This window comes from Panthera uncia, chromosome B4 (genome assembly GCF_023721935.1).
Source record: "Panthera uncia isolate 11264 chromosome B4, Puncia_PCG_1.0, whole genome shotgun sequence".
Classification (NCBI taxonomy): domain Eukaryota; kingdom Metazoa; phylum Chordata; class Mammalia; order Carnivora; family Felidae; genus Panthera; species Panthera uncia.
In genome coordinates, this window is record NC_064809.1 from 123,091,401 (window position 1) to 123,108,529 (window position 17,129).

The 17,129-nt window shown below is 36.7% G+C and overlaps 1 protein-coding gene across 5 annotated transcripts in view; it reads left to right on the top strand.

Moving 5' to 3' along the window:
- The window catches only part of RIC8B (RIC8 guanine nucleotide exchange factor B), a 103,536-nt gene that overhangs the window by 55,961 nt on the left and 30,446 nt on the right, over nt 1-17,129 (top strand). For all 5 annotated transcript variants that reach the window (XR_007456817.1, XR_007456818.1, XR_007456819.1 and 2 more), the window contains exons 5-7: nt 7,579-7,807; nt 8,543-8,638; nt 13,876-14,020. Coding sequence is in view for 2 of the 5 variants with exons in the window: in XM_049626233.1 (XP_049482190.1) it covers nt 7,579-7,807; nt 8,543-8,638; nt 13,876-14,020 (470 nt within the window). In the remaining 3 variants the exon portion in view is untranslated. The remainder of the gene's footprint in view (nt 1-7,578; nt 7,808-8,542; nt 8,639-13,875; nt 14,021-17,129) is intronic.

Below are 17,129 nucleotides of genomic sequence, written 5' to 3' on the forward strand. Positions count from 1 at the left end.
GAAGAGGACAGGGACATTGAGATAAAATGAGTTAGCTCACACGGACAGCTGACCTTAACCTTTATTTCCACTAATAAGCGTGTGAGATAGCTTTAAAAATCTATTTATTCTATTTCATTTTCTCTTGTCTATACTTAAAGTAACAAGTAAATTGTTGGTTTGAGCCATCTTTTTTGCTACTTTAAAGAACACATCCTAATTCTGTTCTTCTCTGCTATCTTCCTGAACGTATTTTCAGCCCTCTTGTCCATAATCAGCAAGCTTATACATAAACAGCCAAAAACAGTTGCATGTGGATGTGGTTGTGGTTTCATTTTATTTTAGAAGGGGGAAGATGGGGCTGGCCTAAATGCTGGATAGTTGAGGAGAGGGGAGGGAAGGACCAGATCTGATTTAATTTCTTTTAACCTCTCCATCTAATTTCTTTCAGTTAGCACGCTGGCATCTACAAAATGCTTTCTCTCTCTCTCTTTTTTTTTTGAACCCAAAGAGCTGGTGTGTTTTTTATTTTCATTTTTTTCAATTTATTGTTATGTTATTTTATTGGTGTGAAATATACTATCAGTTCTACTTGTACATTTCAAACAAGCAATTAAACTTTGATCTGTTATTTGTTTTGGTTTTTTTTATAAATATGAAATTTATTGTCAAACTGGTTTCCATACAACACCCAGTGCTCATCCCAAAAGGTGCCCTCCTCAATACCCATCACCCACCCACCCCTCCCTCCCACCCCCCATCAACCCTTAGTTTGTTATCAGTTTTTAAGAGTCTCTTATGCTTTGGCTCCCTCCCTCTCTAATCTCCTTTTTTTTTTTTTCTTCCCCTCCCCCATGAACTTCTGTTAAGTTTCTCAGGATCCACATAAGAGTGAAAACATATGGTATCTGTCTTTCTCTGTATGACTTATTTCACTTAGCATAACACTCTCCAGTTCCATCCACGTTGCTACAAAAGGCCATATTCCATTCTTTCTCATTGCCATGTAGTATTCCATGGTGTGTCTTTTAAAAGTAGTGATTACCTCCCTGCCTTTTTTGTTTCTTTGTTTATTTTAAAGTTTATTTATTTATTATGAGAGAGAATGAGCATGCGTGAGGGAGGGGCGGAGAGAGGGAGAGAGAGAATCTCAAGCAGGCTGCACACTGTCAGCACAGAGCCCAACGTGGGACTTGATCTCATGAACAATGAGATGATGACCTGAGTTGAAATCAAGTCGGACGCTTAACTGACAGAGCCACTCAGGTGCCCCATGTTGTTGTTTCTTTGTTTAGACCAATTTATTTTATCTCACATATTGAAGTACCTAATGATATCTTATTACAATGCTAAGCATATGCCTTTTTTTCCAGCTTTATTGAGCTATAATTGACATATAACATTGTTGAAGGTGCACAGTGGTGTTGCTTTGATACACTTATATTACAAAATGATTACCACCACAGCATTAGCTAGGCATAATGCCTTACCCGTGGCTGACTTTCAATAAATGTTTGAAAACTGAGGGGAGAGAAGATGGGGGAATGGGTAAAATAGGTGAAGGAGATTAAGAGCTACAGACTTCCGGTTATAAAATAAATAAGTCACAGTGATGAAAAGTACAACATAGGGAATATAGTCAATAATATTGTAATAATGTTGTTTAGTGACAGGTGCTAACTACACTTATCCTGGTGAGCACTGAGTAACAGAATTGTTGAATCACTGTTGTATACCTGAAACTAATGTAACATTGTGTTTCAATTATACTTCAATAAAGATTGTTTTTAGAAGTTTGAAAATTGGATTTCATTTTGGCTTATATTTTTTAACTGAGCTCTTACTATATGATAGGCACTATGTTGAACTCCTGGACAACAAAGATGAATACAGTACAATCTGTGTTCTCCAGGGCTTAACCAACTAGGGGTAAAACAGACATGTAAGTAAATAAGTGCAGTTATTTTGATGAGTGCTGCATCAGACACGAGCAAGCTTATGTAGGAATGCAGAAAACAAGAGAGTTTACTTTGGAGAGATCAGGGAAAGGGGGTCTTATTTTATTTTATTTTTTGTTATTAAACCACCTAGCTCTTTAACTTCTTACTGTGAATAACACTTATGTAGGTGAACAGATATTTTCTGAACTATCACTGAGCACCATGCTAGGTGCTTGAAGGTCTCCATAGTGCATACTCTGGAGGAACATAGAGTCTAAATGAGGTGACAAGACATAAATATTAGGAAAAGTTAAATAACAATTCAAGACCATAATAGAAGAGCTATCACAAGATTTTGAGTAGTATTCCAGTGAATTAATTATCCAAATAATAACTGCTAATAGAGTTTAAAGACAAGCTCACTGTGGTCTAGCATGATGAAGAAAGTCTTTCTTACTTATACTGTACCTATTCTCCATCCTCATCTAGACCTCTGGTCTCCTGGTTATTCCTTTTTCTTCTACCTATAAGCCCCCAGAGGCTTACTTTCTTCTCTCTCTATTCTGAAGCATTGGTTCATCATTTCAACCTGTCTGTACACCTTCATTTTCATGTCCTGCCAGTCTTGAAGCACCCAACCCCAGATCTGTCAGACCACCCACCTTCTCCACTTCTAAACTCAGGCTGCTCAGTCTTGTGGGACAGTTTTACTAACCCAGCAGATTGGTCCGTCCTATCTACTGCATGCAAGAGTTGTTTCTTGAAAAGCAAATCTCTGTTTAGAATCCCCTCAGGGTTCCCCTCTGTCTTTATGTTTCAGAGCAAACTTCTGTTGTTATTTTGCATTTATTAATGATCTGTAGCCTTATCAGGGAAATCTGTTTCCCTGGCTTCTGCACCTTCCTCTTTGCCAGAATAACTCCAGTTTAAGGTCACCAGTAACCCATCTGGCCATAACATGCATCTCATGGCAATCCCCTTTATGACACTCCTACCCCACTCCATGCACACATACATGTACTTTTCTGGTTTCATCGCCTATTAAGTCCCCTCCTTTAGAGGCATTATCCTTTGCTTTATACTGTATACTTAGCACCTAGCATAGTAGGCATAGTAAATATTTGTTGAGAATGAAGGGAAGTTTGAGCTAGTCTTAAAGAATGAGAACATTCTAGGCAAGAGAAAACATGGTCAAATACAGAAATGAGTATGTCTCTATGGCACATTTAGAGAACAGTGACTAGGTTGCTGTGTGTTAAAAAGATATGCTTTGGGGCACCTGGGTGGCTCAGTCGGTTAAGTGTCCTACTTCAGCTCAGGTCACGATCTCGCGGTCCGTGAGTTCGAGCCCCGCGTCGGGCTCTGGGCTGATGGCTCAGAGCCTGGAGCCTGCTTCCGATTCTGTGTCTCCCTCTCTCTGCCCCTCCCCCCGTTCATGCTCTGTCTATCTCTGTCTCAAAAATAAATAAACGTTAAAAAAAAAATTAAAAAAAAAAAAGATATGCTTTGCAGAGAGCAGCATACAGGGGTCTTTCCATCCATATCTTATCCAATGTTTTCTTGATACTTCTCACCCGCTGCTACTCCAATCTTCTCTTGCTCTTTACAGCAAAACTCCTCCAGTCGTGGACTCTCTGGTTCCTCTACTGTTCTTTCTTGAATTTGGTCAACTCATGCTTTAGTTCCACTGCTCAACTGGAATGGCTCTTAGTGACTTCTGTGGTGCTAATCCAATGGACATTTGTCATTTGTCATCTTGCTTGTTTGTCCACATCATTTGACAGGGTGGTTGCTCCATTCTTGCTTATATACTTTCTTCCAGGACACCAAACTATCTTGGTTTTCCTCCTACCTCACTAATTGTAATTTCCTAAACTCAGCCTCAGACAACAGAGTGGCCCAGGTTCAGCCCTCAAAGTCTTTCAGTCCACACTCATTCCCTCACTGATCTGATCCCATCTTTTATCTTTAAACATCATCCACATGCTAAAACTCCTCACTTTCTATCTCTAATCCAGATCTCCCTCCATGGACTCCAGACTCTTATAGCTAACTTCCTATCAACATCTCCACTTGGAAGTCTAATAGATAAACCAAACTTAACATATCCAAAATTAAACTCTTAATGTTCCCCTAAAAAGCTGCTTCTCCTGCAGCACTTCCCATTTCAGTTTATGGCAACTCTAGCTTTCCACTTGCTAAGGCTAGAACCTTGAATTCTTACCGTTCACAATTCACAAGAAATGCCCTTTAAAATGTATCCAGATGTAGCCACTTCATTGTTATCATCATGTTCAGTCATCTAAATTATTATAGTAACATCCTGATTCTTCTCACCTTTGATGTCCTACCATCTGTTCTCAATGCAATAGTCAGAGTGACCCTTTTAAGGTAAATTAGAGTATATCACCATGCAAAACCCTATAGTGGTTCCTTTTTCACTCCAGAATAAAATTAAGTTATAATAGCCTGCAAGACCTATCTGGCCTCCTATACCTATCTGATCTCCTGTCCTACTCCTTTTCTCCTTTATATAGTAGTTCAGCGAAACCATCCTTCTTACAGTTCTTCAGTCATGCTGCTGCATGACTTGGGGCGTTTGCTCTTGCTTTTCTTTCTGAAATGCTCTTTCCCCACATAGTTACATGGCTCACTTCCTCACTTCCTTTAAGTCTTTGCTTAAATGACACCATTTTAGTGAGGACTACCCTAACCACTCTATTCAAAATTATAACCTACATTTGTCTATCTTACCCTCCTGGTCCCCCACCCCCACCCCAGGCCACTTATGAGCTTCTATGTGCCTTCTATTCGTTCATGTTATTTGTTTTGTTTACTTTTTACTGACAGTTTTCTCCATGCTGGAAAATAAGCTCCATTAAGACATGGATTTGTCTTTTTCTTCATAAAACAATGCCTGACACAAGTAATTAATAATTACTGAATTGAGCTAGAGTAAAGGTAGGAATTTACATCTGAAAGTCTTTTGGAGATCTTAAGTTCCATTTAAGTAAATTCTGTAGCCATGAAGAAAAGATATGTGAGCCCCAAGTATAAAGAAGATAGGTTTGAACCAGGAAAGATTTGTTAATGGTTGTAGGTCTGCATGTACCGTTATCATGCTTCTTGTTGTCATTTGGTATTAAATTATGTTTAGTCCAGTGATTGATACAGGACTGGATTTTAGATTGCCTTCCCACTCTCACAACTAACAAGGCTTTAATCAGGGCATTAAGGAGCTCTAAATAGGCTTTGCTTTTGAATCTGCATATCAGGAGGGGGCTGGGAGCATGAGTGGGAGGATGTCATGTCCCAGTGATTAATGATCTCTAGGAAGCTGAAAAGGGGAGAGTAATATACACAGTATTTCTACCCCCTGGAGTAGGAATGCAAACACCATTGTGCAGATCTGTGCATAGTCACTGACTTCCTGGTAGCTGGAGAATTTCATACACTCTTCTACCACAAATAAAACTGTCAGAGAAGTGACAGAGCTCAAAAAGCTGGCCTTCCTTACTTAAAAAGAATAGCTCAAACACAGTGAGCCAGAAAATTAATTTTGTAGTTGTTTGGAAACCCAGTTGTTTAATAAGAAATGAGAAAATGAGAACTTTTCTTGAAAAGCCTAAAAGCTCCAAATATTTGTTGAATCAAACTCAGCATTTGGTTTCTTAAATTTACTGGATTCCTGGAAACTACTTATTTTAAATGAATTTAAAGGAAAACATTCCTTTGTAATGAAATGCACTGTCTTAAACTTTTCAGTGTGTTCTCTATGGTAGATTTAGAAAATCATCCTATCAATGGACTCCTGTGCCTGTTGCCCTATGTGTCGAAAAAAAATCCTAACATTTCACAATACTTCTATGGTTTTAAGAAAGGAATTCTATGGTAGAGTTCTTTTGCTTGTTTTCATCCCCAGTGAATCTATGATATTTAATAACAGTTTCCAAATGCTTAAGTCAGAAGGGAAACATTTTTAACTCAAGATAAGGAACTACAGATGTTTGCAAAAATTTTTAAATGAAAGTTTGTGGGAAAAGCATTGTATTTCAACCAATTGTGATCATTTACAAATAATCAAAATGAGGGCCTTTATTTAACAGTAGCAGTAGTAATCACAGAAGCAGTGACAGATTTTTAGTGGGGGCTTCCAAGTAACTTGTATTTTACCAAGAACCATTCATTGATAGGACTTGTTATTTTTGTTCTTGGTTCAGATTTTTTTGATACCGTTTACATCACTACTCATTGTTCTGCATTGTCTAATTTTTAAACTTTGATTTTTTAAATATTTTTTCCGTAATATAAAAAAAAAAGGAAGGAAATACTCATTCTTGGGGAAATGAGAGCCACACTTCAGAGTAAGGAAAGAAAAAATTTTATATTTTATTTCTGTTTTGTTGGTGTTTACTTTGTTTATTTTTGAGGGTGTCACTATAATCTGAATTAAAATGAACTACTGTGGTCTAAATTAAGGCAGCATCAGATAGAATCAGCCCTGAGTTTGGTTTCCAAGTGGTTAGACTTTTCAATTGCATTTGCAAGAGTTTATTTTTAGTCAGGATGTGGTTATTTTTAGATCTGCTTCTCTGTCACTAGGAAATGTAATGCCTGTCTTTCCATTGTTGTTTATCAGGAAGTTCTAAGGCACAGGCTTATAATATCCAGTTAGCAGAGAACACCGCCTCTCCTTTTAGATGAAAGAATATATGAAATAATCCTTGAAGAAAAATGTGTTAATTGAGAACATGTCTAATTTTTTAAATTATTAGTGTCACTTTAATCTCTTACACGCTGAGCAACAGAACAAGATTTTTAGGGAACATCAAAAACACAAGGTTTGGGTTCCCCCTACTGGTATGCATCCCAGGTGCATGTGTTCCTTAGTGAAAAGGCCTAGGGGATTAGAGATTTGAAATGGCTATGTGGACCTCTTTTAAAGAGATCTGGTGATGAGAAAAGGAGAAAAAAAACACCGTTACCTATTTTCTGATAATGTCTTTTAAAAAAATTAGATGATATATATGCTAACTAAGTTGGATGTAAATTAAAAAAAAATAAAATAAATAAACTGAAAAAAATTACAAATAAAAAATAAATAAATAGTGAAAACCTCTAAAACTATTTTAAAAATTAGATGATCCAAAAATTGTATTTTTTACATCTAGAAAGAACAAAACTTAATGCCATAATATTTGGTTTTTTAATGTTGTTGCCTCTGTGATAAGCTGCTTATATACAGCTTCTCAAATGCTTTATGTTGTAATCTAAGGAATAATAAAACACCAGTGGCTCCACAAAAGGATTTAAAACCCCAAGGAAAAAAAAAGCTAGCATTGTGTCATAATAAAATTAAAGAGATGGTGTTAAAGCTCACTAATTCCTATTTTAGCATTTCAGAAAGTGACAGGACATCATGTGATTGTGTGTGTCCATTTAACATCTGTTCTTTCTAATTTCTCATATGTGTATTTAAAACTGTTCTCTTTATTTTGTGTCTCTTAGTCAGTAAATGCCAAGTAATATTAAAGGCTTGTTTTGAAATAGAAAAATTTTAATTGACTCCTAAAAGTCATTTCTGAACTTCTTATTATGTTTGCATCTTAAAGGACTATTCAATGAAATTAAAATATTGTATTTTTAAATTGCTTTTCAGCAATGCAGTCAACCTTTTAAGCAATGTTCCGGTCTCTTGTTTGGATGTTCTCATTTGTCCATTAACCCATGAAGAAACAGCCCAAGAGGCAACGACTCTAGATGAACTGCCCAATGATAAAACAGCTGAGAAAGAAACTGTTTTGAAAAACAATACCATGGTATACAATGGTATGAATATGGAAGCCATTCATGTTTTACTCAATTTTATGGAGAAGAGAATAGACAAGGTAAGGCTGATAAAATGGAGGCCTTGGGAAGATGTTTCTAAAGAATGTAAATGTGCCATATATACAGACATCACAGGACATGATTTTTAAATTTAATCTTTTTTTTTTATAGCTGACATACTGCATAATTATGCTCTGGAAATCATTTTATTACAATATATGATTAATTGCTAAAACAAGTCAATTTATTTGTTTAAAGACAAAAAATTTGTTAATGCAACACCAAAACTGTGACTAGTGCCTGCCTGCAAGTGAAGGAAAAATTAATGACTTTTCCATGTAGGTATTTTTTAAGACCTAGAAGTAAAAATTATCTGCCCACAAAACCTGAAGATAAATACTTTCCATAATACCTAAAAGCTATCTTTAAAAAAAATCAAGTTTTCATTAGTTGTGAGCTGCTTATTTTCTTTTGTCTGGTAGCTATATTAAAAGGCAGCAGGGTAGTATGGGTAGGTTGTCAAAACCTTTGCCTTATTTAAGCCCATTGGTTGAGCCAGTGAGGACCCCACAAAATGTAGGAAAATCCAGGGAGCATAAAAATGAGCATTAATAAAAATGAAGATAACTGGTAGAATGAAAACATGGTTAGGAAAATAATTTCTTAAATAGTTTGTAAAGCTTTGGTAACATAAAATGTCTCCCCCACCAAAAAAGGAGTATTAATATACTCAGTTATATAGAGGAAAGTAACACTGTTAGAAACTAATGTAGTATGTCTGGTTTTCTTTATAGGGAAGCAGCTATAGAGAAGGTCTAACTCCGGTTCTCAGCTTATTAACAGAATGTTCCCGAGCCCATCGAAACATCAGAAAATTTCTCAAAGATCAGGTAACTGCTTAATGCATATTACATCTCATGGTTAATCTTCTTATATGCAGTTTCTAAAAATAGAATTAATGAGTTGCATTCTTTCATAATGGTTTACTTTCATAAAATCAGAAACTCAGAAAAGTTAGTTTTAATCTTTGAAATCTTCCTAATCCAGGAAAAAAGTGATCGTGTGTATTTTTCTGAGTCATTGATTCATTTATTCAACTAATAGTGGAGATCTACTTTGTGCTGTGTTCTAAGCATTGTTCTAATCACTGAAAGATAGATGAAGTCTTTGCCTTGTGGAGTTTACCTTATAGTCGGAGAACAAAAAGTAAATGAATATGTTATAATGGCAAGTTGTGATGTGTTCTGAAGAAAGACAGCAGGGGAAGGGGAGATTTAGGAGAATCAGCAGGGCCTCTCTGAGAAAATAACATTTGAGCGGAAACTTGGATAAATAAGAAAAGGATCTCTGAGAATATCTGGAAGGGGACTATAGAGAGAACATGTTCAGAGTTCCTCAGGTGAGAGGATGCCTTGGTGTGCTTATGGCAGAGCAAGGAGGTTAGACCAAGTTGACAAGGAGAGTGGTAGATGAAGTAAAAAAAGGTAAGCAAGAACCACATAGCCTGAGGTTGTATAGGACTTTTGGTTCTCTTTTAAGTGAGATGGGCAAGCATTGGACCATTTTGAGAAGGGGAGTTGAATGAAGGGTACTTGTTTATATTTTGAAATACTCTGGCTACTATATGTAGGATAGACTAGGGGAATGTGAGTAGATGCAAGGAGGCCAGCTGGAAAGAGAGCTGATGGTGAATGTTTGGAGTAGGATGATAGTAGAGTTGATGATAAGGATTCTTTGTACCACTGTGTTTTCTGTTCATCTGCTTGTGTCATATAACCTTTGTCTCCCCTTCTATCATGAGTGAATTGTCCCTGCTTTCTTCTGTGGACAGCCTCTTCGCTTGTGTCCTAGATCCCTTTCCTTCTCACCTTCTCAAGAACTTTGCTTTTGCATTTATTTCCTCTCTTCTTATGTTAATCCTTTTTTTTTTTTTTTTTAATGTACTGGGTCATTTCTATCTTCATCCAAACACATCTTTCATCTTAAAAATAAAAAAACCTTCTCTTAATTCCACTTCTCAAGCTGCCTCCCCATTACTCTGTTCTTAATGCAGTTTTCCTCAAAACACTTTTCTGTACTCACCTTCTCTATTCTTTTTACTCTTTAATTCTCTCCTGCACCCGCTGTAATTAGGCTTTCCACCCCACTGCAGAGGCACTCATCAAAAATCATCAACCCAGTAATGCCAAATCTAATAGTTCTCAAACCTTTTTTCTTTAATTCCCCAGTGCATTTTGATGTAATGGGGTATTCTCTCCTTCTTGAAATACTTTCTTCACTTGGTTTCTAGGACACAATAGGGAACCTTTTTGCAATGTTTGAGTGCCCTGAGGCAATATTGCCTTGGTCTCCATTTCCACTCCCTTGGTGATCTCATTCAGCAGTCATGGTTTTGAAAATCATCTGTACGCTGATGACTCCCAAATTTATGTCTCTGGCCCTGACTTGTCCCCTCCGCTCCAGATTGATATAACAGGCTGCCTACTCATCTCCTCCCCTTAGATGTATAGTAGGTATCTTAAGTTTTAACACATACCCGACTAAGCTCTTGATTCCCATCCCTTCACCCTGTTTCTTTCCTTCTTTCCACATTTCGGTGCATGGTACAACCATTCACTCCACTGCTCATTTTTTGCCATACAGAATTTCCCTTGTTAAATGAACCAGCTTCATTTCCCCCCCTTTATGTTTATGATCAAGATTTAGTAAGCACCTTACCATACGTGAAGTACATTAATAGATACTGCTGCTAAGGAGAAATTAGAAAGTAGAGACTATCTTTGAGGAATTTACAGTCTATTGGAAGAAGAGAGTAGTACCCTGAAAGCATGAATAATCATTTAAGCCAAGTAAACTAGTTGATTAATGAATTGAAGTCATTTTCCAAGTTGATTATTTTAAGACATTCTACTGTGACTAGGAGGAGTTGGTGAATAATAAATGAAAAATATTTTAAGTTTTCTATATTTTAGCTTTTTCACATAGGAGATCCAGGTTCAACTGAACTATTTAGAGTTTAGATCTCTGGCCAGAAGAGCCAAAAAAAACCTGTTTGTTAAACAACTTCTCTATGTGAAGCTCTTGAGCCACATATTATGTAGAAACAAAGATTATGAGACCCTCTTTTTGTCCTTAAAGAGGTACTACAGTATAAAGAGATGAGACATGACAAGTAAAGATAACTAAAGATACAAGACACACACAAAAATCCACTTTCTTCCTGAGAAAGATGCACTCTCAACTATGATGATTAAGAAAGGCAGAACATAAAGTAACAGGTGGTTACTTTTGGTGATAGTGTAAATGGAATGATGGCTAATTAATTATTATGCCCTATTTCATTATTACCTGATTGAACCCAACACATGCCTACCCAAAGGAAATTGGTCTTAAGTATTGAGGCAGGTAGAAAGAGAACAGATGGTAGAAAGTACCAACCCAGGTTGGGTTAGTCTGTGGAGAGGTTTACAGAAGAGATGAGGAATCTGTGGATTTGAGAGAAGAGATGGACAAGATTTGTCAAAATAAAAAATTTGTTGGAGGGTAGTATTTGGGAGGAAATAGAATGAGTCTATACAAATGCAGTTTGGGAGTGGTATGTAACAATGAAAGCAACAAACTTACGTTTAAAAAATTGTGTTTTAAGAAACCTAAAACATTGGTAACAAAATTTGGGGGTGATAACCTTTGTTAATAGATTCTTTACTCTGGAACAGTAGGCACATACTACATGAGATCACTTGTTAGATGTCTCATTCTTCTCTACATTCAGTGTATAGAGACCATATAGAACTCAATATGGTTAGCTGAATCAAATAAGGATTTATTGTGCAGTGACTTTGTGCCTATAGAGCACAGAAATCATGGTGCTCTACCCTATCAGAAATACTGAATATGGGTTCTGTAAACACTTTGGTAGATTATTCAATTTTCTGGGATTTAGTTTCTGTTTGTGTTCACAGCTGTATCTCCAGTGTCTCCAATACCTCCTGATTCAGGATAGGCATTCAGTGTAGAAGGAGAGAAAAGAAGAAAGTCAGTTGAATGGATTAAGTAAAATAATATACACATGAAGGGTCCAGCACAGTAAATTATTATTTGACTTTGTTTTTATTGTCATTTACTACCTTAGTGCCTAGCTTATGGAAGTCACTTTTAAAAAGATATTTGAGGAGTGTCTGGCTCAGTCAGTAGAACATGCAACTCTTTTGTAAATTCGAGCCCCATGTTGGGTGTAGAGATTATTTAAAAATAAAATCTTTAAAAAGAAGATCTTTGAATTCATTCATTCTTCCTTCAATCAGCAAATACTTATGGAACATTGTAATATGCCATGCACTGAGAGCAGTAAACAAAACAGAAAGAAGTCCCTGCCCCCATGGCACTGACTCTTGTGGAAGAAAGCCAACAGTAAAGAAAAATATACACTGTATCAGGTGGTGATGAGTGCTGTGAGGAAGATTAAAGCGCGGGCGGGGGTGGGGGTGCACAGAAAAGAATGCTCAAGGTTAGTCATATAGGGTGGTCAGGAAATGCCTTCCTGTAAGCAACATTTTAACATAGACCTAAAGTGAAGGGAATGAGCCACACAATTTTCTAGAGAAAGTGTTTCTGGGCAGAGGGAGCAGCAAATGCAAAGACCATGGTGTGTCTTAAGAAGTTCCATGGAGGCCTGTGCAGCTGTAGCAGCATAGGTCAGAAGTGTAGTCAAATTGGAGTTAGAAAAATAGCAGGAAGCTGGATTATGTGAAACCTAAGGGAGTTGTAAGGACATTGTTTTCGCTAGGAGTAAGATGAGAAGCCCTGGAAGCTGGAGGACTGAGACCAGGAATGACATGATCTGACTTTCAAAGGATCCCTAGCTGCTTTGTAGAGAATAAATCATAGAAGGGCGAGGTTTGAAGCAGAGACCACTAGGAGGTTGTGGTAATAACCAGTTCAGGCAAGACATATCAGTAACTTGGATTTGGTAATACTAGAGGGAGTAGTGAGAATTGGTTGAATTATGGATATATTTCATAGGTAGAAACAATATAATTTGCTGGTGGATTGGATGAGAAGAGGCTGTTTCTAAGGTGTTTGTACTAAACAGTTGGAAGAATAGATTTACCATTTAATGAGATGGAAAACTAAGAAGGAACAGCTTTGGTGGGAGCATCAAGACTTCTGTTTAGGACATGCTAAATTTGAGAAAGCTTTAAAAGTCTGGAAGTCAGTAAAGAAATTAAGATGGAAATATAATTCAGGGAGTTATCACTATGTAGAGACTATATAAAGTCATAAAAACTGGTTTAGATCACCAATAGATTAAGTGAAGAATGTCATCCAAGAACACAACCCTTGAATTTTCCAACACTTAGAAAACAAGAGGAGAAAAGAGAATTGGCAGAAGAGGCTGAGATGAAGCAGCCAGTGAGATAGGAGAACCTGAAGAGGGAGGGGGCTGGGTGGATGGATGGGTGAAGTGAGTGAGCAAGCAAACAAACCAAGCAGGCCATCTGCAGGTCAATTGATAAAATAGGGTGATGGTGATGTTACTGCCTCCTTTGCAAGGTTACTGTAGAGATCAAGTATAGAGAATATATATGTATATCCTCTCTTATAGGAACTAGCACCTTTAAAGTATTCAATAATTAGTAGCCATTTTTATTATAAAACAACAAGAAAACATAAGTACAGATTTTTTTAGTAAATACGAAAATGCTGCAGGAATTACAAAAAGGGAAAAATCAATAGGAATGAGAGTATTAAGAAAGGCCCCATGGACGATAGAGAAGATAGATTGACCCTCGCTTTAAAATGGATTTTGATGGAAGCAGGCAAAGGCATTCCAGATGCTAAAATAAATAAAAACCCAGCAATGAATTTGAGTATATCATGGTGGTACAATGAAGAGATGTTTCTCTTCAAATGAGATTTAATTACAAACTTGAAATCATTTGAGGTGGGATTTTTGTTGTTGTTGTTGTTTAGTTTTATTTGAAAGCAAACCTATTTATTTTTAAAAAGCTTTTTCCACTCATAGAAAACTGAGCTCATAGACATTCTAAGACTGACAGTTGCATGGTGCCGTCCTCGCTTACTCTAGTACCCACAACTGATGATGGTTTTGCATTTCTGCCATTAGGTTTTACCACCATTGAGGGATGTGACAAATCGTCCTGAAGTTGGCTCAACTGTGAGAAATAAGCTGGTGCGCCTCATGACACATGTTGACCTTGGAGTCAAGCAGATTGCTGCTGAATTCCTTTTTGTCCTTTGCAAAGAGAGAGGTAGGTTAAACTCTCTTTGCTCTCTACATTTTTATTTTTCCGAGGGAACTTAAGAAATCTTTCTGTTAGTAGTGGCCGTCTCATTCCACTCTTTTCAGAGCTTACTCCTGTCTGTTCTATTAGAGGGCCTGAGGAGATATTAAAAATTAATAATTTAAAAAATTTTCTGTATGCTTCTGAAGTCATTAAGATGTACAAACACACTCACATTAAACTTTGCCTTCTGTATTCTTAACCCAGACTTCTTAATCTTGATGAGAGAGGACCTGGAGCCATTATGGAAAATCTGCTTAAGTAATTCAGGTGCTACTATTTTGGGTTTTTTTTTTTTAGATTTTATTTTTTTAAGTAATATCCTCACCCAACATGGGGCTTGAACTCACAACCCTGAGAGACCAAGAGTTGCATGCTCTACCAACTGAGCCAGGGTGCTACTGTTTGGATAACCAGGCAAAGCCCTGGGTTAGTTCCCTTTTGTAATTCCTCTTGGAATTAAAACTGTTGGAGTCTTGGTTTCTTCCCTAGGTTATTTAATAAATAATTATTCAATGTGAGGTACATATACTATGGAAATATAAAATGGAAGATGGAAAGTACAAAAATGCCTAAGATATACCCTTTACCCTTGAGATAAGGATAAGATAGAGGTAGAGAGAAATTTTAATTTTTTTAATTTTAATTTTTTTATTTTTTAAGTGAGCGAGCAGGAGGAAGGGGGAGAGGAATGGAGAGAATCCCAAGCAGGCTCCAAGCTTAGCATGTAGCCCAACGCAGGGCTTGATCCCACGACACAGGGATCATGACCTGAGCCGAAATCAAGAGTCACTCAACGGACTGAGCCAGCCAGGTGCCCCAGTAGAGAGAAACTTGAAAGTAACTATACTACAATGTAATAAACACCATTTTATAAGCATATATAAAGTGATTGTCTTCATCTAACAATTTTAAATATTTCCTAAAATTATATGGGTTATTTGCCCTGCAAAATCAAGTTCTTCAAACAAGGAACTTTAAGTTATCCAGATATTTTTACCTATTTCTTTCTTCAGCTCCTAGTTTTATATGTATATTGGGGCACCTGGCTGGCTCAGTAGGTATAGCATGAGACTCTTGATCTTAGGATCATGAGTTCAAGCCCCACATTGGGTGTGCAGCCTACTTAAAATAAGAATTTCAAAAAAAATTTTTTTAATTAAAATTTAAAAATGTAGTAGTATAAAAATTCTATCTAAGCAGATTTTATATTCCACTTTTTTAAAGTACCTCAGTTTTGTGAAACATAATTTGGAGGTAGAAAACTTCACTCACTTCTCCCAAAATATTAAGTTCAATTCTCTTTTGTTTTTTTCCCAGCTATATTGAGGTATAATTAACAAGTGAAATTGTATATATTTAAAGTATATTATACACCATGATCTGGGGTGTGTGTGTGTGTGTGTGTGTGTGTGTGTGTGTGTATTGTGATGTGATTAACAATTAATTACTTATGTATGTCTGCTGCCTGCATGGTTCCTTTGTGTGTGTGTGGTGAGAATGTTTAAGACTTATTCTTTTAGCAAATTTCAAGTGTACAACACAATACTATTAACTATGGTTAATTTCATTTCCCCTGTCCCTAACCACCATTCTACTCCTTCTAGGAGTTTTATTTTTTTTTCTTTTTTTAAGATTCTACATGTAAGTGAAATCATACGGTATTTGTCTTTCTCTGGCTTATTCACTTAGCATAATGTTCTCTAGGTTCATCCTTGTTGTCACAAATAGCAGGATTTTATTCTTTGTCATGGCTGAAATATATATATTTACATATTTACGTGTGTGTGTGTGTGTGTGTGTGTGTGTGTGTGTGTGTGTGTGTATAGCACCTCTCCCTTATCCATTCATCTGTCATTGGACATTTGGCTTGTTTTTGTATCTTGGCTATTGTGAATAATGCTGCAGTGAACATGGGAGTGTAGACAGCTCTTGGGGATAGTAATTTTGTTTGCTTCTGATATATACCGAAGAGTCGGACTGCTGGATCATAAAAACTGCTGTTTTTAATTTTTTGAGTAAACTCCATACTGTTTTCCTTAGTAGCTGCACCAATTTATATTCCCGCCAATGGTGTGCAAGGGTTCCCTTTTTGCCACATCCTTGCCAACATTTATCATCTCTTTTTTTTTTCATCTCTTATCCTTTTGATAAAAGTCATCCTAATAGGTGTGCGGTGATCTCTCGTGGTTTTGATTTGCATTTTCCTAATGATTAGTTAAGTTGAGCATCTTTTCACAAAAAGACCTGTTGGCCATTCATATGACATTTTTCAGGTTTTTTGCCCATTTTTGTTTAAGCAGGATTTATTTTTAAGTTTATTTTTATTATGAAAGAGATAGAGACAGGGTGCAAGTGGGAGAAGGACAGAGCAAGGGAGAGAGAGAATGCCAAGCAGGCTCCATGCTGTTGGCACAGAGCCCAATACAGGGCTTGATCCCACAGACCATGAGATCATGACCTGAGCCAAAACCAAGAATCAGATGCTTAACTGACTGAGCCACCCAGGGCCCCTTTCCCCATTTTTTAAATAAAATTATTTAGAGATTTTGCTACTGAGTTGTACCCACTGAATTCTTAAACTTTATTTCTAACTGATTCAGCCACTTCAGTTCCTGTTAAGATGGCATATTAGCAACATAATTTTATCAATGTAACAATAATAATAAACAGCTATTATATATTGGGGTATCATGTTCCAAACATCCTAGGCCATAATCTCATTTAATTCTCATAAGGACCCTATAATTTAAATATTATTATTCCAGTATCATAAATGAATTAACCTGGAACTTGAGAGTGTTTCAGTAATTTACTCAAGGTTGTACAGTTGCTAAGGGCTAAAGCCCAAATTTGAGTCCTCTCTTGCCATTCTGCCACATTTCTTTACTTAGAGTAATCATCTTCAGCTGTTATCACAAATGCTCTTTTAAATAATTCAGTTCTTTCATGACTTTGAGAAAAGATTGATACAGCATTTTAGGATTAAGTGACTCGTATAGTGCCTTGCACATGTAAGCTGAATTGAATCAATTTTTCCAAGATAAGAAATGAGCTGTTTTTGTAAAGTATAATT